The sequence below is a fragment of the Mustela putorius genome, unplaced genomic scaffold (genome assembly GCF_011764305.1).
Source record: "Mustela putorius furo isolate JIRA1106 unplaced genomic scaffold, ASM1176430v1.1 tig00003962_pilon_pilon_pilon, whole genome shotgun sequence".
Taxonomy (NCBI): domain Eukaryota; kingdom Metazoa; phylum Chordata; class Mammalia; order Carnivora; family Mustelidae; genus Mustela; species Mustela putorius.
This window is the reverse complement of record NW_025422106.1, coordinates 16,481,562-16,504,931: the sequence shown is the minus strand read 5'-3', so window position 1 is coordinate 16,504,931 and position 23,370 is coordinate 16,481,562. Positions and strand designations below refer to the sequence as shown.

The 23,370-nt window shown below is 51.8% G+C and overlaps 1 protein-coding gene across 8 annotated transcripts; it reads left to right on the top strand.

The window, feature by feature from the left end:
* The first annotated feature begins 135 nt into the window (after positions 1-135).
* LIG3 (DNA ligase 3) lies at positions 136-21,666 on the top strand. 8 transcript variants are annotated; one of them, XM_004747110.3, is made up of 20 exons: positions 136-266; positions 2,539-3,092; positions 5,487-5,630; positions 7,414-7,611; positions 8,593-8,744; positions 9,677-9,843; positions 9,928-10,005; positions 10,474-10,642; positions 12,170-12,325; positions 14,218-14,349; positions 14,909-14,988; positions 15,925-16,012; positions 16,383-16,460; positions 16,771-16,894; positions 17,497-17,639; positions 17,967-18,041; positions 18,465-18,611; positions 19,093-19,300; positions 19,677-19,744; positions 20,852-21,666. In XM_004747110.3, exons 2-20 carry the CDS (start codon positions 2,543-2,545, stop codon positions 21,083-21,085), a joined length of 2,991 nt encoding a protein of 996 aa, XP_004747167.1. In that variant the 5' UTR covers positions 136-266; positions 2,539-2,542; the 3' UTR covers positions 21,086-21,666. The 8 variants fall into 8 exon arrangements, with proteins under 8 accessions (XP_004747167.1, XP_012909045.1, XP_012909043.1 ...); XM_013053591.2 differs by having other exon boundaries at positions 155-262; XM_013053589.2 differs by lacking the exon at positions 136-266 and adding an exon at positions 609-1,110.
* The last annotated feature ends 1,704 nt before the right edge of the window (positions 21,667-23,370 follow it).

Genomic DNA, 23,370 nt, shown 5'->3' with positions numbered 1-23,370 from the left:
CTCCGCCGCCATACCCGGCGGGAAACCACCCAAAAAGCCCTCCTGCTTCCCAAACCCACACGGCGCCTAACCTGACCACCGCCCAAGTGGCAGGCTGGGGGGCGGGGACGCGTGGAGGCGCTTGGGCCTGGACCTCTGCGCCTGCGCGCTGCGGCCGGCTCTAGGACCCGGATTTAAAGAGACAGGCGCTACAACCGTCGTGGTGGCGTGCGGCCTGTGGGCGCCGAGTGTGAGGCCTGCGGTGTGCGCCTGAGCTGGGAAGGCAGGTGAGGGGCGGGCGCGGCGGGCGCGGCGGGCCCAGACAACCGGGAGGGCGGCGGCCTGGCGTCCCGGGGGTCCGGGGCTCGGCGCAGCCTGGGAACCGGCCCCCTCGGCTCCTCCCCCGCCCTCTCGCCGAGCCCCGGGGCACACCCTCCGTGACGTGGCTGCCCCCCGGGAGCCCACGGGGGTTGGGCCGTAGCTCCCCGGGACCTCCGCGGCTCCGCGAGTGGGAGGGTCCCCGGGGCCCCTGTGGGGCCGCTCTAGCCGGCCCGGGTCTGCACGCCCGAAGCCGATGCTCCCTGGTGCGAGCTTTGGAGCCTTTCTCCGTCCGTCGCGGCCCCTTCCCCCGCCCCGAGCTGTGTCCTTGCGCCCCCGGCCCGCCGGAACCGAGGAACTCGCTTCCCCGCCTCCTGCGCGCGTCCGCGCCGGCCGGTAGCCCCTGCTCGCTCCCGGAAGGCGTCGGGGAAGCCCCCCACCCCACCCCCCCGGGAACTGTGGCTGCGGGGCGCTCGCTTCCCACCCGGGCTGCGTTGGGGCCGCAGCGGTTTCGTGCTCCACCACCTTGGAGGGAACGCTGCGCCGCGGACGCTGTGGGGGTGGGCGGGCGGGCGGCGCGGGGCGGACGGGCTTGCTCCGAGCCTCACGGTGCCTCCTCGTGGCCCAGGTCGGCCTGGGCCTCGGACCTCGGGCCGGTGGAGGGGAGGGGGGCACGCTACCCAAACGCTCTCCTGAGGACCGTGTGGAAGCCGAATTCGTTCTGAGCTCCTCTGATGGACCTGCCGGACTCACATACCGCACCACTGTAGTTCTTGAACTTCTCGGGGTTATACACCGTCTCTCCAGCAAAATGTACATTTATGAATACGCGCATTTATGAATACGTGCATTTTGTGTACATTTTCAGGGAGTTCAGAGCCCACCCATCCCCCAGTCTTTCCATGGGCTCATTCTAATTTTCCCAGTCATCCCGTGAAGTAGGTGTTATTTTCCTATTTAGAAATGAGAAAACCGAGAACCGAGTTCTCAGAAATTAACAGTCCCTAAACTGGAAAGTCACCGTCCGCACTCCCAAACCCGATTCCCATCCACCTGCTTCCCACTACGGGAAGTAAAGCGGGCTTGTCGTTATAAACCAATAAGGACTTCCACTACAAAGCATGTGCAGGTTGGAAATAATTTCCAGTATATTTAAAATTAGAACAATAAAAATACTTTGGAAAACATGAATATAAAAAGGTCTGGAGGATACCGTGTGGACATGATCCCTGCTTTCATTTGGGGTGATTTATCAGTTCCTTTGATTCTTGCTGTCCAGTTGCTTCAGCATTCCCTGATTCAAGTACATTATGAACAGGCTGATTGCCCATAGGGAGCCTCTGCTTGAAGGATAACTGCTTTACTGATGGTCATAAGAGCTAATGTATCCTGAACTTGTGCTCTATGCCCAGCTCTTAAAAGATTTTTATTTATTTGACAGAGATCACAAGTAGGCAGAGAGGCAAGCAGAGAGAGAGGAAGGGAAGCAGGCTCCCCACTGAGCAGAGAGCCCAATGCGGGGCTTGATCCCAGGACTCTGGGACCATGACCTGAGCCGAAGGCAGAGGCTCAACCCAGTGAGCCCCCCAGGCGCCCCTGCCCAGCTCTTTTCTAAGGGCTTTACTCTTAGAGTGACAAGTTAGGTAGTTTTGTTATCCACATTTTGACAGTTGAAGAAATTGAGGGAGGGAGAGGTTAGGTTAAGTAACCTACCAAGGTCACACAGCTAATGAGCTACAATATGAACCCAGGCATTCTGGTTCTAGATTCCATTTAATTGCCTCTCAAAATGGGTCATCTGATTACATCATAGATTGGTATAGTGACTTAATTATTTTCTGAGGGTGGCATATATGTTCTACTTTACGTTAAAAACCTCACAAACATCATGTAATTTTCCTTGGTGACTAGAAAGAAACTTCAGGATCTTGCAATATTTAACAGACATCATCCATTAAAAGTATCAGGTATTGCTGATGGCCTGAGAAAAGCTTTTTTATGTTGTTTGGATTTGATTCTCTTGATTGTGATTTACTAGATGTACATGTGTACATTAGATATTTGAACCCACTTCTGCAAACTGAACTTTCCTTTTGTTCATCCTGTATGCAATAAATCTAATGCTTTGGGAAATGTTTGGTTAGTCAGCATGGACTGTAGGAGGGCTGTGGGCTTTGGGGATGTAGTAGCCTAGTTCCTCATTTATATCTCACTCTTCTTGTGTCTTACACTTTCATGCAGCTGTATGACTTTGACTTTCAAGATCCTCTTCCCATCAGCCCTCCGCGCACTGGGGCGAAAAGAACTGAGCCTGTTCCGAGAGCAGTATCACTGGCCTGACAGAAGACAATTCAGCCATTGGTTAGAAACAGATCTGCTTGATGGGCCCTGCCTCCTGCAGAGAAGAAAGCCTGCTCTGTCATTCCAGGAAGGCCATCTAAGACCACGTGCCACCTGCCTTGTTTTCTTGCCAGGGGCGCATGTGGGACTCTGCAGTGGCCCCTGTGAGATGGCCGAGCAACGGTTCTGTGTGGACTATGCCAAGCGTGGCACAGCCGGCTGCAAAAAGTGCAAGGAAAAGATTGTGAAGGGGGTATGCAGGATCGGCAAAGTGGTGCCCAATCCCTTCTCAGAGTCCGGGGGCGATATGAAAGAGTGGTATCACATTAAATGCATGTTTGAGAAACTGGAGCGGGCTCGGGCCACCACAAAAAAAATTGAGGACCTCACAGAGCTGGAAGGCTGGGAAGAGCTGGAAGACAATGAGAAGGAACAGATAAGCCAGCACATTGCAGGTGGGTGGGGACCACTGCCTTTCCAGGGTAATGGTGCTGAGAAAAAAGGGTAGTAGGGTCCCATTTTTTTTCTTTCTTTCCTTTTTTAATTTTTTTGGAAAGAATTTCAAACTCAGAAAAGTTGTGAGAATAAAAAAAGAAAAAAGCTCATAAGCTTTTATCTAAGACATACCTGTTAATATTTGTTCTCTTTGCATTATCATTTGTGTTCCTACGTGCACTGTTCCTCTTTCCACACGTGCATAGCTTGTTTTTTTCCTGAACTATTTTAGAGTATGTTGCACATATTTTGGCTTTTGCCTTTAAATATTTTGGTGCATATATCTTTTTTTTGTTAAGATTTTATTTATTTATTTGACAGAGATCATAAGTAGGCAGAGAGGAGGGGAAGCAGGTTCCCTGCTGAGCAGAGAGCCTGATGGCGTGGCTCAATCCCAGGACCCTGGGATCATGACCTGAGCTGAAGGCAGACACTTTAACCCACTGAGTCACCCAAGCACCCCTTCAGTGCATGTATCTTAGGAACAGGAATATTCTCTCTTGTGACCATAATACAGTAATCAACTCTGATAAATTGATCCTTTATGTAATACTTTAACGCACAATTTGTATTCCAGTTTTGTCTATTAGTCAAACAGTATCTTTGTAGCTTTTTTCCCCTTCACAGTAGAATCCCACTCTGGGATCAGGTATCACATTTTGTTGTCTCTTTGGCCTCCTTTATTTATTTATTTTTTTTTAAAGATTTTATTTATTTATTTGACAGAGATCACAGGTAGGCAGAGAGGCAGGCAGAGAGAGAGGGGGAAGCAGGCTCCCTGATGAGCAGAGAGCCCGATGCGGGGCTCGATCCCAGAACCCTGAGATCATGACCTGAGCTGAAGGCAGAGGCTTTAACCCACTGAGCCACCCAGGCGCCCCTCTTTGGCCTCCTTTAATCCAGAACTTTTCCATAGTTTTTCTCTCATCGCATTGATATTTTTGAAGAATAGAGTTCCTACCATCACCCCCTCTTATATTTCAATTTATTATCATATGGATTCACAGATTACTTTTTTCTGTGCTTATAATTTTACTGTATTTTATTATTTCCTTACTTAATTGTCCCATATTGGGCCACATGGGAAACCCTTTGATCTGGATTCTGTGTCCTGGATGCCTGGCTCTTTTTTTTTAGTGTTTTAAAGTATTTTTTTACTTTATAGCATAATAGTATGCTCTTAAGCTTACCTTACTTTTTTTTTTTTTTTTTTTTTTAAGATTTTAAGTAATCTCTACACCCATTGTGAAACTTGAACTCACAATCCCAAGATCAAGAGTCATGTACTCCACTGGCTGAGCCAGCCAGGTGCCCCTCTTAGGCTTACCTTATATGTATCCTTCCACAGCTCTGGAACCGGCCCGTTTCTCTGAAGAATGCTGGTTCCTCTTAGTGGGGGAATGGCTTTAGAGACCAAAATCTAGATGCTGTGTATCCTTGTTGCCATGAGGTTATCTTTGCCTTTAGACCATTAAGCAGACAGAACTGGAAAAATAGATATTTACACACAAACACGTGCATATACTGAGATACATATATATGCACACATATACATACATATTCATGTGTGTGTATTTTAGAAATCTTACACCAATACTTCCAAATCCAGTTAGTCCTTTATGACCTTCCATGTGCTCATCTTTAAAGTAATATTCATATCTTCAATTAAGTATAGTTCTGGTCACTGTGGGAGGACTGTGGCAGTGGCTGTAAAAATGGACACCTGCGTATCGTTGTTCTTTGAGAGGAGAAAAGACTTCGAGGAGAGAAAGCTACTTTGCATATACTTCTTTCTCAAGTTCCTCATCCTGCCATGCCCTGACTTGGCCATTGGCTCTAGTTTTTGGCACTTCTGACTAATCTTCAGAGGAAGAGGAAAACAAGGTAGAGTCAAACTCACACAGCTCAAAAAACACAGCAGCTGGGACTTTCCATGCCTGTGCCAATCTCACATGCTCTGTTCTCCATCTTCATTTCACTTTTTTGTTCATCTATAAATTGGGGCTATAAATTGGAGCTGAGGTCCCCAGGTTTTATCTCTGGAAAGGTGGGTTCTGATTCTACCCAGATCTGGAGATCATCATATATGGGATAAGAGGTGGAGAGGGCTGATGAAAATATAAGTTACTAATAGTTAAAGAGTAATGGGGTCTTTTGTCCCCCGAACACTACCCCCCACCCAGGACTCTCTTAGTCCACTCAAGAAGTACAGCCAGTCCACAACCAACCTTGGAGTAATGTCATGTTAGTAACTTTCCCAGCAAGGCTGTTAAGAACAGTCGTTAAAATTCTTTGGAAGCTTTTCTCAGAGATCTTTCACTGAAACATACTTTTTCTGGGGGTGGGTCCTACAGATCTGTCTTCTAAGGCCACAGGCACACCAAAGAAGAAAGCCGTCGTCCAGGCTAAGCTGACAGCCACTGGCCAGGTGACCTCTCCAGTGAAAGGTGCCTCACTCGTCACCAATAGCAATCCCCGGAAATTTTCTGGTTTTTCAGGTGAGAGATTAGAGATACTTTAGCTGTTAGAGTCCTTTTAATTTGGAATCCTATTTGGGATTCTGGTTGAGTGAAAATTCTGTGCTACCTATCGCCTCATGCATAATTCGCTTCCCTCTGAGCAGAAGAAGGTAATGGCTTATTTTCAGCATTCCACTGGCATTTTTTAAAGTACATTAATCTCTGTTGCAGCCAAAAGATGTTTGTGTTTTCAAGACTTTTTCCCCCTTGAAGTAGTCACCTGGGTCAGATGGAGATGATTATAACCTGCCCTATAACTTCCTTGTATTTTGGTGATAAAAGGATTTTGAGAAATCGCATCCCTAACCTTGCCCAAACCAAAGATGAGAGTGTGGAAGATGTCCTGCATGGCCTTACGTAATAGGTAGCATTGGGAAGGGGCTTTTACTTTGTAGCTTCGTCTGTTCTGCAGGTAACCTTGGGAAGTACTTTTATGAGGCCCATCTGACAAATGAGAAAGCTGGTGTCTGGTTCATTATGGAGTTAGTATTGATGATGAGGTCTGCTTAACTCTCCAACACCTGTGCTTTTTTACCCTGCACCCTGGTGCCCTTATTTGGAGACATTCTTGTGATTGACTCAGGTGAAGAAAGTAAAGGCAAACACATGGACTCAGAAGTTGCTCAGAGAGGTAGCTTTAAGTGAGTGAAAGAAGCACAGACTTGAAGTCGGGAGACCTGGGTTCTGGGCCCAGGGCTGTCACGTGACCGCTTGCTCAAGGGGGCAGGTGTCTTTCCCTTGGAGCCTCTGCGGCGTCATCTGAAGGGGGAACAGTAGTTGCTGCCTCCTTTACCCTACAGTATTTGCACGAGGACTGCTGGAGAGAAGATTGCAAAAATTGCCTTGATCTGTGGGATTTTCTTATTTTAAAACTCCGAGGTTTGTTTTTTGTTTGGCGGTAGGCCAAAGCCAGAAATACAGAGGGGTCTGGGTGGCAATAAGGACAGCACATTCCTGGATGGATCTGGGTCCCAGGGAGGGAAATTGGGGAGGAGCTGAGAGAAGTGGGGCATTCTAAAGTCTTGCAACCTGCTCAGCATTGATGCTTTGGAATTTTGTTCCCTGAAATCCTCTTCAGAGGCCAGGTCAGAGATGAGGATGGATTTAGAATTTACAGACCCCAGACAAGAGGAAGCTTACATCAGCAGCCTGCTTGCTAATGGCTCTCTTGCAAGCTTGCAGAATGAAATGTGCTTGTAAAAGAGGGGAGAGAGGATCACTCAAGAGTTGTGCATTAATTTGGGGGTGTCTGGAGGAAAGTCTTGCTTGCTGATACCTTTTATTTTGGCATTGAGAAGCAGGGATGGGTGGGTGGGAGCGGCAAGGGCTCGGGCATGCCTTCTCTCAGGCCATGGGCTCCTCATAGAAGAGATGGAACCAGGTCATCTTTAAGGCTCCTTCCAGCCTGTCAGTCTGCGTCAGTCTCCCTCCAACTAACATGGCCCTTTGTTTCTTCTTCCGTCCTCATCCCCACTTTTCTGCAGCTTTACCATTGCTCTGAGGTTCGCTTGTTCTGTGCGGTGCTTGAGTAAAGAAATGCGCAGCAGCTGGGCCTCCATATTAGTGCGAAGCCATTGTCTCTTTACCGTTAACTGCTGTGAGGCCTGTTGCCCTCTTCGTGAGATGGGCATGAGGTTCTCCACCCCACACGGCTAATTTGGGTGCTGCAGGGCAGCTCCATACAGAGTGCCAGCAGAGTGCTTCCTAGTTTCCCTTTCTTCCGTCTCAACAAGGAATCATCCCTGTTGTTTCTCTCCAACAGCCAAGCCCGACAACTCTGGGGCAGCCCGCGCAAGCCCTCCCCCTAAGGCAAGTCTGTCCTCAAGTAGATGTGACCCCAAGCACAAGGATTGTCTGCTACGAGAGTTTCGGAAGTTGTGTGCCATGGTGGCTGAGAATCCTAGCTACAACACGAAGACCCAGATCATCCAGGACTTTCTTCGGAAAGGTTCAGCAGGAGGTGGGACCTAGAACATCCTGGATGGGCCTTTCCTCTGAAGAGCTCAGAGCCATGGCTGGTTTCATTGCCGTGTGAATCGTACAGTTGCACGGGACCTCATGCTTGCTTTAATCCTTTGTTAATACCGTCTTGAAATTCCTTGTTTCTCTTTTTTTTATTATTATTTTTTAGAGGTTTTATTGGAAGAGAGTGGGCTCAAGAGCTTGCACTCGGGTGGGGGAGGGAGGGAGGGAGAAGCAAACTCCCCGCTGAGCAGGGAATCTGAATCCGGGCTTGACTGGGGACTCTGGGATTACAACCCGAGCCAAAGGCAAATGCCTGGCCAACTGAGACACCCAGGTGTCCTAAATATTTTTCATTTTTAAGTAATCTCTATACCCATGTAAGTGGGGCTGTATAAGTGGGGCTCGAACATACAACCTGAGATCAAGAGTTGCACGCTCTATCAACTGCGCCAGCCAGGCACCCATTGAAATTCCTATTAATTTTGAGAACTCTGCATTTCTACTTCTTTATTGGGCCCCATGAGTGCACCAGTTCTGCTCAGAGCACATTGGTATTGCTCCTCTTCTGTCCTTACTTTATCCCCAGGAGGCTAGAAAAACATGTGCATTTGACCAAGAGGAAAGTTTACTGTCCTGCATGTTTGATCAGATTTTTGTGACCCATGTGCACAGCTGGAATAGAATCTTCCAGTTCCTTGATTCATCTGACAAATCATCACTGAGCATCTGTAATGTGCTTCTCACTGGGGACGCTGAACTGGAAGTTTGGCCCTGCCCTGTGGGAGCTCAGCCAGAGGAGGTAGACACGTGAGCCACAAGCCACCAAATGCTATGGCCTCTGCCACTGTAACGAAAACGCACAGGGTGTTTTGGCAGCACAGACCATGACGTAGACCTCTCTCTCGGATCCTTGAGTTTGTATATGTATTTGTTTAAGCTCCATTTCTCAGGAAGACCTCCATTCTTCTGTCTCCAGATGGTTTCCACGGTGATGTGTACCTAACAGTGAAGTTGCTGCTGCCGGGTGTTATTAAGAGTGTTTACAACTTGAACGATAAGCAGATTGTGAAGCTTTTCAGCCGCATTTTTAACTGCAACCCAGATGATATGGCACGAGACCTAGAGCAGGTCAGAGGAACGGGAGGGTAGGCGGCGTTCCAGGTGGGGTTCTGCCAAGCCAGGCACCTGAAATCTCTTTTTTCTGGTTGGGGCACATACTGTTTTGGGAAACTGAAACCTGTTTGAGCAAGCTTCCTTTATGAGAGCTGAATGTGAGGTGAGAGCTGAATGTGAGGCGACAGCTGTCAGTTTCACAAGGTTCTGAGGACTGCAGTCATACTCCTGCAGAGCCCTGAGAAGCCTGGATCTTGAGGGACTGGATTTCAGACCTCCCGTAGTCTCTGCTAGGGTTCCCATTCTGGACCCTACTTTTTCTTGCTTTTTTTTAGTATAACTTGGGATAACATTCAGCTTTTGGTTATTCATGACTCCAGCTTTGGCAGCATGGGAAGTTTCTATTCAAGTACTCCCCCTACCCCTTTATCTGATGACCATATTTGTTTCTTAGTTAAAATTCTTTATTTTTTAAAAAATATTTTCTTTTTGAGAGAGAAGGGGGGGGTTGTGGGGGAGGAGCAGAGGGAGGGAAAGAATCTTAAGCAGGCACCACGCCCAATATGTGAGCCCGAGAGGGGGCTCAGTCTCACAACCCTGAGATCATGACCTGAGCCCAAATCAAGAGTCGAACACTTAATTGCCTGAACCACCCAGGTGTCCCTCTAGGTTCAGGTTCTAACAGGAATCAGATTGGCTCAGTTCTGAATTAGTCCTTGCATCATCCCTCAGTGAAGGCAGGTGGCCAGATCCTGTGGTGGATAGAGGTGCCCTTTCCAGGAACTGTGGGTGGGATAGATTCTCCAAGAACGAGGTTAGTATGTGTGTGGTGGGGACAGAAGTTAGTATGTATGTGTTTAAAATCTCTGGTTCATCTTTAGTCCTGGGGGCTGGAGGGATATACTCAGCCACTCTGGGGTTACAACCATTTTGGTTTTTGGAGACAGGGCGACGTGTCAGAGACAATCAGAGTCTTCTTTGAGCAGAGCAAGTCTTTCCCCCCAGCTGCCAAGAGCCTCCTTACCATCCAGGAGGTGGACGAGTTCCTCCTTCGGCTCTCCAGGCTCACCAGGGAGGAGGAGCAGCAGCAGGCCCTGCAGGACATCGCCTCCAGGTGGGGAGCTGCCCAATGGGGATGGGCTTGGGGAGATGGAGTCACCGGGGAAGGAAAACCAAGTTGAATGTGCCTCACCCTTAGGTGTACAGCCAATGACCTCAAGTGCATCATCAGATTGATCAAACATGATCTGAAAATGAACTCGGGTGCAAAGCACGTGTGAGTACCAGCCCTCCCCTGACAGCCAAGCTGCTCGCTTCCTTTGTTGCCATCTGGTGTCAGGACTTCAGAGTCCTGAGGTGGATTCAAGTCCTAATTCTACCTTGCTCCTTCCTGCGTGGCCCATCACTTGGACCTAGCTCAGCCTATGTTTTCTCGTATAAAATGTCATGATGACCTTCTTACGAAGTTGTTAGAACTGAAAGTACAGAATACATTCAGTAAATCTGTCTGAATTGCTTGCCCTCTCCAGCCCGTCTTTGCTAAGGTGGCATCCACGTAGACCCAGGATCTCAAAATTGCTAAGTTTTACAAAAACATTTTCCCTTGCAAAAGGCTTTTAGACAGTGGAACATTAGCTTTCCCACTTTACTGAGATCCCTCCTTTCTGTGAGAACTGACCGTTATCTAAAGCAATGAAGTCAAAGGCAGTGGTTTTTGTTTCTTTGCTCCTCTCTGCCTTGACAGGTTAGATGCCCTTGACCCCAATGCCTATGAAGCCTTCAAAGCCTCACGCAACCTGCAGGACGTGGTGGAGAGGGTCCTCCGCAATGAGCAGGAGGTGGAGAAGGAGCCAGGCCGGAGACGAGCTCTGAGCGTCCAGGCTTCCCTGATGACACCAGTGCAGCCCATGCTGGTAAGGCTGCTGCTCTGGCCCCACTCCAGATGTTCCGATCTTCCTTGTGAGATCTGGAGGATTGGGGCCAGGCACAGTGCAGATGTGAATCTCCACAGGGCTCTAAAGGTGAAGGAGAAGACAGTGTGGTTTAGCAGAGACGTCTAAACTTGAGGCCTGGCTCGGCCACCAGCAGGGTATAGGATCTTGAATGAGTTGCTTAGCCATTCTGGGTTTTTCATTTCCTCGTGTGAATGTGTTATGAAACCTTCTGAAGCATCTACTTAGAGTGGTTGACTGGTCATCTTTCCTGAAGACAGCTGGGTGTGTTAAGTAACTCCTAAGTTTCTGTGACCTACCCCGAAGTAGCTCTGAGAGGTGGCGACAGAGCCTGGCTTCCTAGGATCAGGCGCCTTGGCCTCTTCCTTCTGGAAAGAGGAAGCTTAAGGAATGAAGATCATGTCTGACCAAGATCATCTTGAGCCTCTGCTCATTTCATCAGAACTGGGCTTCCCTTTGTACGTTGGTTCCTCTGTGTAATGGGGGGTCTCCACCAGTGCTGCCATGCCCAGTGAGAACCGTGGGGTTGCCTCAGTGGGGCGCAGTGACTTTCATGAGATCTGCCTGTGCTTTATGTACTACAGCCTGTGGTTAGGCTTCTGGGTTTGGGTTAGGGAAGTGTCCTGTCTTGCTCAGAATGTGGGACAGCCAGCCCCAAAGTAGTAGGATCTCCATCCTGGGGACGGGACATCTGTCACCGCAGTAGTGGCCTTTCTGCCCTTTATAGGAATTCTTGGAGTCTGGTTTAAAACCTATCATTTATTCCAAGGGTGGCATGGGGTAGATAGCTTTGTGCTGAGCCACACAGACTTTGGAGTTGGGCCCAGCCGTGAGTGTCATTCCTGCCCTAGATGAGCTGTATACCTTTAAGTGGGGACTGAGGCTCTTCAGGCTTCTGTTTTCCCATCCATAGAAGGAAATCCATGTCTCTGACGTAAGATAGCACATCAAGGATGCAGCGAAATTATGTGTATGACCTGACATGTACAACCTCCACCCCTGAGATGGTTGGCCATCGTCAGCTTGAGTCAGGATGGCGCTGGGAAGTGAAGAAGCCCTCCTGTGTCCTGTCTTAGGGATCCCTGACCGCTGCCACCCTGCCAGCTTCCCTGTCACCTACACCCTCTTCTCCCTTCTACACACCTCCTATGCTAAGATAACTGATGCATTTAATAGCAAGCCAAGGCCGTGCAAGATCCTGAATTACTGAGAAAAAAATGAAATGCTGTTTCAGTGGAATTTTATTTGCTCTAAAATAGACCTCGTTAGTGGTCCTCAAAAAGCCAGCTCCCGTGTCTGCTGCTGCAACGCTGTAGTCCGAATATGGCACTGCCTAGCCTTGTCCATTCCCCGCCTCTTCAGCGGACTGGTCTTAGGTTATTCTCTGGTCGGCAGGCCCCAGGACCTGGACTCTGGGGCTGTCCATGCTGAGCAACTCCCACTGAAGAGCACCTGTAAGTCTCCAGGCTTTTCTTTCCCCACCCCAAGGCTGAGGCCTGCAAGTCCATCGAGCACGCGATGAAGAAGTGTCCTAATGGCATGTTTTCTGAGATCAAGTACGATGGGGAGCGAGTGCAGGTGCATAAGAACGGGGACCACTTCAACTACTTCAGCCGCAGCCTCAAGCCTGTCCTGCCTCACAAGGTATGGGTCCCTTCCTCTGCAGGGACTGGCTTTCTCTTCCTGTCCTGAAGAACCTCAAGGCCGGGGTTCTGTAGTCATTTCAGCTCTGGGCTGTAGTTGAGTTTATTTTGTAGTCATTGAAGGAATCTATTTGTTTTTGGAGTCTTAAAATGAAGGGCTGCTCCATGGGGACAGCCGAAGAGCCCAGGCATGGGTTAGTCAGCACAGAGCCCCAGGGGACCTTGATGTTCCCCTTGCCCACAGTGATGCTAGGACAGTGAGCTCACCTGGCAAGCGACTTGCAGTGCTTGTCTTGTGTTTCCATGTCCTGTGTGCTCCCCAGTGCTAAATTACCTCCCGGGGACAGAGGGCTGGTAGGCTGTACTTCATGAGTTTTTTTGATAAACCTTTATTGAGGGCTTAGTCTGGGCTAGGCACTGTTTTTGGTAATGGGTGTGCAGTAGTGAAAAAGGGACAGAAGTACTTGGAAGCTTACATTCTGATGTAAACTCAGTCCAGCGGGGACAGATGAGAGCCCAGACTCCTGTCCTTTAAGGGGCATTAAGAACCTCGCCCCTTAGTCCTTCTCAGCACCCAGGGCCTCTCTGAGTCTTTGGACTTTCCTCAGGGAAAAGCAGCTGGAACATCTGACCCCAGTAGCTAGTGAGTAATGGGACTTCCTGTGCTAGCTGCCCCTTCTCTACTAGGACTGACTCCATTCATTTTTTTTTTTTTTAAGATTTTATTTATTTGACAGAGATCACAAATAGAGAGAGAGGCAGGCAGAGAGAGAGGAAGGGAAGCAGGCTCCCTGCCGAGCAGAGTGCCCGATGCATGGCTCCATCCTAGGACCCTGGGATCATGGCCTGAACCGAAGGCAGAGGCTTTAACCCACTGAGCCACCCAGGCGCCAGCACCGACTCCATTCTTCAGAGCCCTGGGGGTGAAGGGGATGTGTCGTGGGACTCCTGTGCTGCCCTCACCCTTGTCTTCCTGTTGGACCTCTGAGCATTGGGCTTTTCATTTCAGATGTCCAGATGAGAGCTAAGCATTGGCCTCCGTGGGGCCCAGTAAAAGTGCCCCGGAACTGCTCCTGGGGAGCTGCCCAGTGGGCCCCTCTGTTACCCGGAAGAAGTCTGGGCCCTGCTCTCCCTCACCAGCTGTCCTGGGTCTCTCTTGTACTTGTGATTTGTAAGGAGCTGGGTTGAGGATCGAAGCCAAGTAGGACAGCGGGACAGGCCTTTCTTGTCCCCACTCCAAGCATCATAGGTTTTGAGGGCCTGTGTGCCCTGCCCAGGGGAGGACTCGGGCCCAGTCCTGCTCTCTGGAACTCAACACTGGCAGCGCTTGGCAGGGGCCACCCTGGGTTCAGTGGGACTACTCCCTGTGTGGACTCTGAGACTGGGGTCCTGCCTGTTTCGGGAAAGACTCTCGATTGCAAACATCCTTTCTTACTCATTTAGAAGATGGCTGTGGGTTCTGAGTTCCCACTCGGAGAAGACCCTCCTGTTTCCTTGCTGCTCCGGAGAGGGTTCATTTACTCCTTTCCATCCATCTTTTTATAAAAGCTCATCTGTTCTCCCCCACAAATGTCTGCCTGCCCATGTTTACTCCTCCCTTCCATGCTTGTCCACCTCTACCTCCTCCTCCACATACTTTCTTCCTTTTTCCCCCCAGCTCTCCTCCATGGCCCAGAGTGGTTCCATCCAGGCTGACCTTTTCCTGCTTGGGTCTCAAACGCCTCTCCTCTCGTCTCAGTGGCTGCTAAGGCATAGATGTGTTTTGCACATGAGTTTGGCTTCCACATATTGGTGTTTTGTGTTCGTTCTGGGGCCTGGCTTTTGCTTTCTGGCTCAGCTTTAGGTCACTGCCGCCCATTCTTCCCTCACCTGAGTGCCCTTTCTGCCCCCCAGGTGGCCCACTTCAAGGACTACATCCCTCAGGCTTTTCCTGGAGGCCACAGCATGATCCTGGACTCCGAGGTGCTCTTGATCGACACAAAGACAGGCAAACCGCTGCCCTTTGGGACTCTTGGAGTGCACAAGGTACTGGCTTGGTGCCCAGGAATGTGCAGGAATGAGCAGGTGTGAGCACATGTACATGTATCTTTGTGCGCCCTTGCTCTCAGCGGAGGGGAATCCACTCAGGGTGGGGCTTATTCTTTGTTTCTGAACTATTTCTGAATTTAGCCCTGAGTTTAGACATGTTTTTTGTTTTTTACATAAAAGGAGCTAGTATTGGGAACTCAGAATTGGTTTGGTTTCCATTTTGGACTGTCCACCAAGTGCCCTTGTGGCCCGGGGGCTTCTGAACACATACAGGACTGTTCTGTCCACTGCTTTCCGGGTCCGTGTTTTTTGTTTTAAAGATTTTATTTATTTATTTGACAGAGACACAGCAAGAGAGGGAACACAGGCAGGGGGAGTGGGAGAGGGAAAGCAGGCTTCCAGCCAAGCAGGGAGCCTGATGTGGGGCTGGATCCCAGGACACTGGGATCATGATCTGAGCTGAAGGCAGAAACTTAACAACTGAGCCCCCTGGGTCCATGTTTTATACCCATTTATATTGGGCCTCATGTATCTACTACCTCGTTTTCCCTTACAGAAAGCTGCCTTCCAGGATGCTAATGTTTGCCTGTTTGTTTTTGATTGTATCTACTTCAATGATGTCAGCCTGATGGACAGGTAGAGATCTGCTTTTGGTTCCTGGGTTGGGGGGGGGGTTCAGATTGGCCAGGAAGGAGGGGAAGGGACAGGGCTGAAGCATATGCCTCTTTGTACCCAGGAGCTGGGGAGGAGGGAGCCAAGAGGTTGCATACTTGCCACACACTCAACCCCCACTGACTTTGAGAGCTGTTTTGCTGACTGGATCTCCTGAGCACTTAATTCAGAGAGGAAACCAAGATCCTCACAGAAGTTTCTGTGCTCTAGCAAAGTGGACTATTGAGAGAAACAAACTGTGGGGCACCCGTGGGGGCATAAGGCAGATGCTTTTTTAGCCCGGTTTTGGTTTTGGGAGAGGTGGCCGGGAAGCTGGGACTAGAAGAGGCCTGGAGGTGGGGACCATCTGAGGGAGAACTAGCGGTCTTGACTTCACTGCATGCAGATTTTTGGGTATGAGAAACCAGGATTGGCCTCTTGCACACCTAGTCCTATGTCCCTGCTCCCGCCCTCCCACACTGGCCCCGTCACTGAGTGGGGAGCGGGGAGAAAATAGGAGGGGAAGGGGAAAGACTTGTTGGGCCTTGAACTTCGGTCCAGAGAACCACCCAGCCTTGGGCTCGGGGGCCAGCAGTGGTGGGGCGGCGGCTGCATGGATGAAAAACGAGAGTGAGAGTCATTTTTCATGTGGGACCAGACGGTCTGGGCTAAAGGCCAGTTCTTCTGCGGCTCCATGACAGAAACAGGCACTGCAAGGATGAAGTGGCTTTGTACGACAGCTCATGGTTGTCCGTTGCAAGGGAACCCTTATCATCCCAACAGGCAGAACTGTGAGGCTGGGGGCTTGGAGCCACGGCAGACCCTGTCTTGAAGCAGCAGTTGGTCATGCCCCTCCCTCCTCAACACTCTGAATGGGGTGGGAGGGTCCTGACCTGACCTCAGCTCTCTCGTCCCCCTTAGGCCTCTGTGTGAGCGGCGGAAGTTTCTTCATGATAACATGGTTGAAATTCCCAACCGGATCATGTTCTCAGAAATGAAGCAAGTCACTGTGAGTAAAGACCCCACCCCAGACAGCAGCCTGGTGGTTCGAAAGCAGAGCAGAGAACCCCTGGTCAGATGTGACAGAGAGAAGGAGTCCTCATTTTCTCACGGGGGCTGCCGCTATGTATAGGTTGTCTCCTAGTCTCCACCTACAAGGACAGGGCCTGAAACATCCTTCCTAGCTGGGCTCCCTGGGTCTCAAAGCTGCAGCCACTTTCTGGTTGGGAGAACTGCTTTGCAAGACCATTGTTCGTGTGTTCAAGTTGGGGTATTTGCAGCAGGTGTTTTACTAGTGTGCAAAAGGGAACCACCACCACCTTCCCACCATGGTGCTCTCTGTTCACACACCAACCTTAGCGTCTCTCTATTACCCTCAGAAAGCTGCAGACTTGGCTGACATGATCAACCGGGTCATCCGAGAGGGGCTGGAAGGGCTGGTGCTGAAGGATGTGAAGGTGAGCTGCTCACACCCTGTGCTTGCTTTCTCCCATGGGCTCTCGGCCTCCCCCAGCCTTTCCAGCCCTGACCAGCAGAGGGCGGTGGCGGTCTGAGGTTGGGTGCAGCAGGGCCGCCTTTCCAGGGTCTCACAGGCTCTGTTTCACATCTGGAGGATGGGTTCGTTTATGTTCCCTGGGACAGCAGCTAAGGGCTCTTGCTCAGAGTGGACTGGGCACTGGTAAAGCCGATCTGTCGAATGAAGAGGTAAATCCCACCCTCCTAGAGTTTCCATTCTAGTTTGAGGTCTCTCTCCTGCTCTTCCCTCAGGGTACATATGAGCCTGGAAAGCGGCACTGGCTGAAAGTGAAGAAAGACTATTTGAACGAGGGGGCCATGGCTGACACAGCTGACCTGGTGGTCCTTGGGGCCTTCTATGGGCAAGGGAGCAAAGGTCAGGATGGCCCCCAGCCCCTGGGATGGTACTTCTTTGAAAGGCACCACCGCTCAAGGTGTAGCTGGCCTTTTTATCAGCTTGATCTGCCAGCACGGCCGGTTATGGTGCCCACAGCTGTGGGATCAAGGGCCCCAACCCAGCATGTCATCTAGGCAGGGACAGGGACACTGGAGAGTTACAGACTTGGGCAGGGAGAGGTCAGGCAGGAATACCCCATGCTATTTGGCACAAAGATGCTCATCATTGGCTAGTTTCTGGGAGCCTGGCCACTTTTTCCTCAGGGAAAAACCTCAAAATCTGACTGGCAGGAAAGCTGGGCTCTGAGGAGTCAACTGTGTGCTAGACTCTAATTTTTTACTCCTCACCAGAGCTTAACAAGTTATACATGATGAGCCCCAGTTTACTGAAAAGGAGAGTGGGGCTCGTATAGGTTAAACTTGTACAGCTAGCAGGAGGTAGGCCTAGGAGGTGAGCTCGGCTCTCTGACGCCAAGGCTCAGGTCTTTCCCCTCCAGCAGGCTGCCCCTCACTGGGCACGTGGGGCTGGTGGCAGTGGCTCCCTCCATCCACCACTTAACTCACCCATGTTCCCGCCCCCAGGTGGCATGATGTCCATCTTTCTCATGGGCTGCTATGACCCAAGCAGCCAGAAGTGGTGCACGGTCACCAAGTGTGCAGGGGGCCATGATGACGCAACCCTTGCCCGCCTGCAGAAGGAACTGGACATGGTGAAGATCAGCAAGGTGAGGAAGGGAGCTGTTCGGGCCAGACGCCTGGACTGGACCTCGTCCCCGAGACTGGTTGTGCTTCTCGTTTATCTGTGTCCGCAGAAAGGAGAGCAGCTGCTTGGCCATGGTAGCAGTCGTAGGCCTTTAGAGGCTTTGAGGGCCGACCTTGTGGAAACTGGCCTGCATGCCCCCCTGGCCATGCCCTCTCAGGGCAGGGAGGATCCCATGGGGTGAGGATCAGCTTTCTGTGAAGTCACCTCTTCACACAAGCTCCTCATAAAGGGGGGTTTAAATTTTGTTTTGACTTGGGAAGGTCCCAGGACAGCATCTTTTCTTTTCCAGGATCCCAGCAAGATACCCAGCTGGCTGAAAATCAACAAGATCTACTATCCTGACTTTATAGTCCCAGACCCAAAGGTACCAGCCAAGGGGCCTGGGCTCCTCCTGCCCGCAGGAGGAGCTTGTGGATTCTCTAGCACCACAGAGAGCCATCTCAGCCTCACTGTCAGCCCGCCCAGGATGGGGATCTGGACTGTTCAGCCAAGGGATGCGCCAGTCCACACTGAGGAATTGTCCTTAGTAGGGGCAGGATGACACCAGCCATCCCCCAGACACTCAGAAATGGTTTGCTCTGGAAGTTACCTGGGCCACTTCCTTCCATGCACTGAGAAACTGGGGCCCAAAAGGAGAGCCAGAACCTCCCTTGGGTCCCATAGCATCAGCAGCAACAGTGGGACTAGAACCCATCTCCAGCCTGTTAGCCAGTGCTAGTCTGTATTGCTTCTTGCTGGTTGGTGCGGGGGCGGGGGTCCTTCTTAACCAGTGACTGAATCCTGACAGAAAGCTGCCGTGTGGGAGATAACAGGGGCTGAGTTCTCCAAGTCTGAGGCTCACACTGCCGACGGGATCTCCATCCGATTCCCACGTTGCACCCGCATCCGTGATGATAAGGACTGGAAATCTGCCACTAACCTCCCCCAGCTCAAGGTGCCAGTGTCTATTGCATGTGTGTTGTCCACCTCACTGTCCCAGCCTCAGAACCCTGGCTCTCTGGCCTGCTCATGTGTTCTCTTCCCCACCCCCCCACCGCCCCCCGTATGTCTCTACCCAGCCCCCCACTGCCATCCACCAAGACAGGGCAAAGAGGGCAGTGGAGAAGACCTGCCTGCCCCAGGGCCTCCGAGAAGAGAGCTAAGTGTGCTGTTCTCAGCCTCCTGCCCTGCTGCTCAGGGCTGGGTCCCAGGCTATAGTCTATGATGCTGTTAAGAACCAGGGGGCAGAGAACAGTGATTTGTACTCATGATCCAAGGAATGGCCAAAATTTAGAAAAGCACCAAGAAAGCCAGCCTCTATTCCCTGCCATTTCTCTCTTCTCTTTATTCCTCAGCCCCATGGGCCTAACCTGCTTCAGAGGCCTGTAGCTAGGAAGAGGATGAGAGCCCCTGACATTCGGTGTCACCCCCCACAGGAACTGTACCAGCTGTCCAAGGAGAGAGCGGACTTTACGGTGGCGGCCGGAGAGGAGGGGAGCTCCACCACAGGGGGCAGCAGCGGAGAGAACCAGGGTACCTTGGGGCCTGCGGCGGCTCACAAGGCCTCCAGGGCCTCCCCGAAGCAGCCCTCCACCAGTGCCAAGAAGGCAGGAGGAAGGCCGAGTAGCCCCAACAGCAGAGGCGGTAAGGGGGTGGGTGGTAAAGAGTGTGCTGTGAGGGCAGAGCTCAGAGGACGGGGACCTAGTCTCGCCAGGCAGCTCTGAGGTCACGTGGTTCGCTCTGTCCACTACTGCAGACCCGGAACCCATTCCTGTACTGTGTCCAGCCACGGGCCCCTCCATCTGCTCAGTAGAACTGAGTGACCGGCTCCTGGGAGAGCCTGTCAGACCTGGGGACGAACCACCTCTGAGCTAGAGGCCTTACCTGCCGAGAGCCTCCTTGGCCAGCTCCCCTAAGCTCCCAGCAGAGCCGGGACCTGGCCTCTCCCTCGGCTGCCCTGACCTCAGGGGTAGCAGCTTTCCTCCCCACTCTGGTTTTCATCGCAGGCTGTCTCCCACAGGCCACCAGCGGACTGTGAAAGTGGGGCAGAAGCGGAAGGCTCCTGATGAGACCGCGTGCCCAGCAAAGGTGAGGGGAAGAATGGCAGTGTCCCAGGGGCCCATCTGGCCCAGAGCTTTGTGTTCCTAGCCCTCTGCCCTTGGGCACTGGGAGGAGTGAAGGTGTTATGGGGACTGGCGGCCAGACCCTGTGGCCCGCAGCAGCTGCTCACCCACCCCGGGCCTGGCCCATGGGACAGCCACTCCACCCTGTGCCCTCTCGTTACCTTGCAGAGGCGACCGGCCAGCCCGCACAGAGGAAGGAGAGCGGTGCCAGCAGGCAGGAGATAGAACAGCCTGGCCTCACTGAGAGAGGCTGCAGGCACCCAGCGGGCTGCAGGTCCCGAGTCACAGTTTGCATTAAAGAGAAGGGAGAGAGCCGGTCTGGGTGGAGTGCAGCTGTGTGAGTTTGTGCTCAGGGCCAAAGCAGAACCAGCCCCGCCCCGAGGAGCGGGTCAGGGGCACTGGCCAGGTGACTGGCGTCCTACCTGCAACGCCCTTCCCTTCTTGTCCTCCCCCGTTTGTCTTCGGTCTGAAAACAGCTGTTGAGCTGCTCCTGAATGTGGCAGTTAGGCTTAGCCCTGGGGGAGCTGCTGGCCCACAGGGTACAGAGGTAAACACTGGATCTCTGTCCGGTGTGATGGACCCAGCAGTCCTCCTCCCCCTAGCCAAAGCCAGCATCGGAGATTGCTAAGTGGAGTCTGCACCCGGTCCCTAGCAGAAGTAGGGAACTTTTCCCATCTTTTCCCTACCGGAAGCCCCTGCCCCCGTCCACAGCAGAGCAGGGCTCCTAACCCCCACGTCTAGCTGCCTGTGTGCTGCGCACTGCTCCGTCAGCCAGTGTCACGGAGTCTGAGAGCCACTGGCCCTGCCCCTGGGTGGTGGTGCTTGAGAAGACACATTCTCCTCTTTTCCAGGTCCCCTGTGTGGGGACCCAGCCATGCTCCCTCCTTTTCCTCTAGACGGATAGGATATGTGCCCTCTGGAGTGGCTGGGGGACTGGGGTTTTGATACATGGTCCTTTCCTCCAGTCAGCTCTGAGATGGCTCCCTCCCATCTCTGGCTCTGGTTCTCAGACCTTCCTGTCTGCCTGTGCTGCGCTGGGTGGAGCCCCAGCCTGACCGCTGCACATTTGCAGGTGCTGCTGGACATCTTCACTGGGGTGCGGCTCTACCTGCCACCCTCCACACCAGACTTCAGCCGTCTCAGACGCTACTTTGTGGCATTCGATGGGGACCTGGTGCAGGAATTTGACATGGCCTCAGCCACACATGTGCTGGGTAGCAGGGACAAGAACCCTGAGGCCCAGCAGGTCTCCCCGGAGTGGATTTGGGCCTGTATCCGGAAACGAAGGCTGGTGGCCCCCTGCTAGAACTGCGGCCCTCCCTCGCCTTTGGCCGCACACGTTCTGCTTCATTTGGGGGTGGGCCTGGGCCAGCAGGCGAAGGCAAGAACACAGTGGTGGGGCCTGGGGGAGGGTGGCGGTGGGGGTGGGGGGAGACAGCCTTTCTTCTCCAAGCAGTACGTCTTCCAGAACCTACCAGCCATGGTCTTTTCCCAGCCAGGACTTCATGGCTGTGGGTGCCGCTGGGGAAGTCTGTCTCCTGCTGGTTTACATAGATCTTTCCGACCTGGGTGCTGGTTTGGTTGTATTTGTTTTCTTTAAAAAGTTTTTTTTTTTCCTCCTATAAATAAAAGACCTTTCAGTTACCCCATCCTTCACCCCTTCTCCCCCGTAGGCCCCCTAGTGGTCAGGCACGGAGTGACACTGAGCTGTTGAAGCTCAGAGCACAGCCACCTGCCCCTTCACTTGCAGGCTCGTTTTAAAGTTGTATTTAAAAGATAGCTCTCAGAAATGTTCTTATTATTTGGCAAGACTTGTATTCAGCCTGGCCCTTTTTGCCAGGAATGTAGCCTCCTTTGAAAGAAAACAAAATGAATTTTATGACTTAAGTCTCTGTGTTCTCCTTTTATAGGGTGTGGGTCCTGGTTTGAAGGGAGGGAACCAGGATCAGGTAGGAAAACAGGGCTTTATAAGAAAAGGGAGGTTACTGGAGCTACTCCTCTGGGAAACACAGGACTCCAGGAGGCTCTGCCTCCCCCAAATTTGGAAACAAGACTGGTCTTTAAGATAAAAAACCCACTCAAGGACAAAACCTATACGGTCTTCTTACCAAGAAAGGCTCCCATGCCACTCGAGGCTGGTTTATTCGAATAAAAGGAAAACAGTTCCGTGGAGAGGAGTGTATTCAGTAGAACTTTTCGTGGCAATGGAAACACCTTGTAGATCTTCCCTGGGCAAAATAAACAAGGCACGCTTAGCCACCTATCAGGTGCTCATCAGCTGACACAACTGAGGAACTCAAGTTTTGGTTTTACTTCAGCCTTCCAGTTATGTGGGGCTAGGAACGGCCACGCTGGCCAGTGCAGGGCCAGGTCTGGTTCACACCTGAGTTCTTGAGCATGTGAGCCTCCGTCCCTCCCAGAGGCATGGGGATAACTGCCCCTAAATCCATAGGCTGCTGCCAAGAGCAGACGAACTCAGGCTGCCTCACGTGACGCAGCCAGCACGGGCCTGGCTCACAGTCATGTCAAGCTGGGACAGGCTCCTCAGGTGGTCTCGTTCCAGACTGGCTTCTGGGAGTTCAGGTGTGCTGACTCTTTAGAGTCTGTTCTCTTTTTTCTTACTATCAACAGGTTGTCAGGTTTGTTTGTCCATCCCCTGTGAGTTAAGGTAATGAGACTCAACTTCTGGAACACGCTTGAGTGGGCCTGTAAGATTGAGGACCACTACCTTCCCTGGCCCTCCTCCAGGGTGCTTAACTAAGGTAATATTCTACTGGGAGGCTGCTAGTCAGTCAGCGTAGAGGCCGGCCCTAACCCGATCTGGTCTCTCTACCTGCCCATTAAGATGTGTTGGAAAGAGGGGGCAGGAGGGATTGGTACTACCCTAACTCTGGCCCAACACACTGGTGTTTTTGAATAGGCACCATTCAGTCTAGCGAGAGTATGGAGAATAAGACTCCCTTTATTCTATCCTTTGCAGAGACAAAAGCCACTGCTCCTTTGAGCACTGACCTACATAAATTTCCATCCCCCTCTCCAGCCTCCTCAAGCCAAGCTGCCAGATGGGGCAGCAGAACAAAGCATTCCCCCTGGCATTCTGCCAGCGGACACTGCCACTGCCCTTTGACCCCACTGCTCTAGACCCAGCACCACCTGTCCTGACCTGTGGCTTACACTCAGGGTGCGCCCTTGCAGCACCAGGGCCCTGCCGGCCACTGGGGAGCAGCTCAGTAATGAGCTTGGCCCAGAGGCCCTTTCTGGCCTCATTGGGTGCTCTCTCCAGTTCCCTGTTGAAGGTGTTAGGTCTCTTTCCTTCTGGTCTCCCTCAGGAGTATTCTCCTTTGCTGCCGAGATTACACTGTCTATACAATTCTGTATTTCCGTGCCCCGCACCCGCCAGGCAACAGCATCTAAAACCTCCCCAGCACAGTGCTCAAGGCCTGCCCGCCTTTGGACCTTTGTTTACATGCTGCTGGTTGACAGCAGGCAGTAGGTGGTCCTGGGTGCCCAGTAGAGGACAGAATGCTGCAGCTCAGCCTCGGCCCTTACTGCCTCCAGGCAAGATTGTTTCCTCTTCTCACCTCAAGTCCC